The sequence below is a fragment of the Triticum aestivum genome, chromosome 2B (assembly GCF_018294505.1).
Source record: "Triticum aestivum cultivar Chinese Spring chromosome 2B, IWGSC CS RefSeq v2.1, whole genome shotgun sequence".
Classification (NCBI taxonomy): domain Eukaryota; kingdom Viridiplantae; phylum Streptophyta; class Magnoliopsida; order Poales; family Poaceae; genus Triticum; species Triticum aestivum.
In genome coordinates, this window is record NC_057798.1 from 140,466,688 (window position 1) to 140,469,540 (window position 2,853).

The 2,853-nt window shown below is 41.0% G+C and overlaps 1 protein-coding gene across 1 annotated transcript; it reads right to left on the reverse strand.

Annotated features, from left to right (window-relative positions):
* Positions 1-52: 52 nt before the first annotated feature.
* Positions 53-1,260, reverse strand: LOC123040833 (GDSL esterase/lipase At5g45910-like). The gene is made up of 3 exons (XM_044463577.1): positions 974-1,260; positions 616-822; positions 53-485 (listed from the first exon to the last, which is right to left on the reverse strand). Exons 1-3 carry the CDS (start codon positions 1,227-1,229, stop codon positions 304-306), a joined length of 645 nt encoding a protein of 214 aa, XP_044319512.1. The 5' UTR covers positions 1,230-1,260; the 3' UTR covers positions 53-303.
* Positions 1,261-2,853: the final 1,593 nt, after the last annotated feature.

The following is a 2,853-nucleotide window of genomic DNA, read 5'->3' on the forward strand; positions in this document are numbered from 1 at the left end:
ATATATATATATATATATATTTAGAAGTCAAACCTCACAAACTTTGATCAAGTTTGTGGAGAAAGACATTGACATCTAGAATGCTGAAAAAATGTCTAATTTTTGCAGGCCAGAACCACATAATCAAGAACATAAATTTCCAACTGATTTGGATATGGTCATGGCGACGCAACCAGCATGTAGCTAGTATAAAATAAGGCGATAAGATAGACAAGTATTGTGTTCAGGAATATGAAGTCAAAAGAAAAAACATGTTGTGGGAGAAGTAAATTGTGGGAATTAAAGGAAGAATGGACTTTTCATCTATTCTGTGCACAGCATATAGAGTACCTCTACGCCTTGGGAGACGCTGTCAACGATTTGGGGAACATAAGCTGTGGCTTGTTCCACAGTCCTGTTGGACAGAAGGAAGCTCCTGTAGTCATTTGCTCCAAACTCTCCCATGACAAACAAGGAGCTCCCGAAGCAATCAGTACCTTGTCGACCTGCACGCCGTCCACGTACGATGAGGAAAATCACTTGGACAAGGATAAATGTCACATATATATAATCACTGCCCTTTTTGAAAATCTTGTGATTAAGGACTGATGTTTATTTAGCCATCCACCTACGTACCCTTGCAGAGCGAAGGCTTCAGTTTCTGGAACCACACGAGCTGATCATAGAGGGAACTATTGATAGGAGGGTTCACGATCAAATTCTGTCCCTGCAGGTATTGCAGGGTTACAGCCGGCGCTCCTGCCACGGCGAAGTTTACTCCAGCGGAGAAGTTGCCCCCCTTGTCAAGGTACGGCGGCACGAAAGGCAGACCCAGAGCTTCGGCTGGAAAATGAAGCAACGATATTTTTTTTATCTTTTTTGCGGGTGGAAGCAACGATTAATTATAGAGGTGTAATCTATCTCCCTCTCTTTCTCCTTTTAGTCAGCAAGATTAACAGTAGTTGAACAAGCTTGGTAGTGCATTTCTGGTTACCGATGAAGTCCAGCACAAGGCGGCCGTCGGTGGCACGTCCAGTGGGGTGGCCGAAGAAGGTCTCGCCGTAGGGGAGGTTCTTGAGTAGTAGACCCGGAAGGACGGGATCAGCCCACATGACCAAATTACCGGTGTCGGCGAAGGAGTCGCCGAAGCTGATTATGGATGTGAAACGGCTCCGGCTGCCATTGGAGTAGGCACCGCGGAAGTACGCTAGGATGAAGAGCAAGAGGAGCGCTGCGTGAGGTGGCCTCATACTTGGTTGCTTGCGCTGCGGTAGCAACGCTTGCTAGCTGCTTCCTGCTTGTCAGTTGGGGCTTCCATGCTTGGTCTCCAAATGCTATATATAAGCAAGCATACCGTGCTTAACAAGGCAAAGATAAGGTTAGTTATAATGCACATATAATATGATGATTTTCCAGTCAACCAAATGTGTGTTTAGTGGGCTTTTTCTACGAATGTACATGTACATCTTCTTACTTTTTTTTGCAGGGTAGGTATATCTTCTTACTGACTCATCAAGTTGGCACTTACTCCCTCTGTTCGTAAATATAAGTCTTTTTAAAGATTTCAATATGAACTATGTACGGAGCAAAATCAGTGAATTCACACACTAAACTGCATTTATATACATCCGTATGTAGTCCATATTGAAATCTCTAAAAAAGACTTATATTTAGGAACGGAGAGAGTATTTATTTAAGCAAATATGAGTTGTAGATTGGGAGATTTGAGTAGTGACTATGCACGTAAATTCTCTCTTCGACTAGAACAAATGTAACCGTTTAAATGATTTCATTGTAGTTTTGGCCCCTTTTCGAGTAGCTTTTTGCATTACTACGTAACCAGTGACATCTTACCAACTGTTAGAACTGCAAAGTGAAGTATCATGGAAATTTACAACTAGGAAGTGGACCATTCCGGGGGTTGACTCTGTCAGCATGAAAAAAAAAGCAGACTGACTTGACGCAAAGAGGAATTGTGTAGCGTGCACTTGTGCCATAAAACGTGATCATTTGCTATACTTTTCTTTAGAATAATTTGCTTTGTGCGGAACAACTTATATTCCGGCCCGTACTAAAATTATGCAGGCCATCTCTCTCTCTCTCTCTCTCTCTCTCTCTCTCTCTCTCTCTCTCTCTCTCTCTCCCTCCCTCCCTCCCTCTCTCTCTCTCACAACAAATTTAACAATTTAAATAATTCCACTGTAGTTTTGATCTTCCTTGAAAATGGGTAGCATTTTTGCTTTATTACGTAGCTAATTAATGACACCTTGATGAAAATTAAAACCTAGAAAGTGGAATATCATTGAGAATTACAACTAAGGAGTGGACTAGTTGATAAGTCTGACTTGCTCAGCAAGAAATAGAAGCAGGGCTGAGTTATGTGAAAAGGGGAAATTGTCGTTATTGTGTACACCTCAAATGCAAAATATGATGAAATGTGTTAATTTGCCACAATTTGTCATTCATGTGACATTTATATACCACCCCACACCAACTTGATCTGAATATGCACCCGCATTGGGTTGAACGTCCTATTCACAGATACTGCGTTAAAATAAGCCCTCCACCAATTACTATTCATTTTTACGCTGCGAAAGTTTTGGGGTTTAAACTACTTACAAAATTTTAAATTTGAATTTATATTAAATAAATCCATGTTTGAGAGAGAATGAAAGAGTGTTGAGTAGGAACTGGATATGATATGTAGGTGAAAAAGATGCATAAACTGGACAAGAAATATTTACCTGCTATAGGGTCCACGCATTGGTAACAATCCCGTTCGATCTCACTGTTGATCAAATAGGCCATATGAGATGAATCCAAATGCATATATATTGCTACTGTGCCCATCACATTTTTTTTTCTGACGAGAGG

Coding starts and splice junctions, on each gene's coding strand:
- LOC123040833 (XM_044463577.1), bottom strand. CDS start 1,229: ATGAGGCCACCTCACGCAGCGCTCCTCTTGCTCTTCATCCTAGCGTAC. Junction 823..973: donor CCTTGTGCTGGACTTCATCG/GTAACCAGAAAT, acceptor TTCATTTTCCAG/CCGAAGCTCTGGGTCTGCCT. Junction 486..615: donor GAAGCCTTCGCTCTGCAAGG/GTACGTAGGTGG, acceptor GACGGCGTGCAG/GTCGACAAGGTACTGATTGC.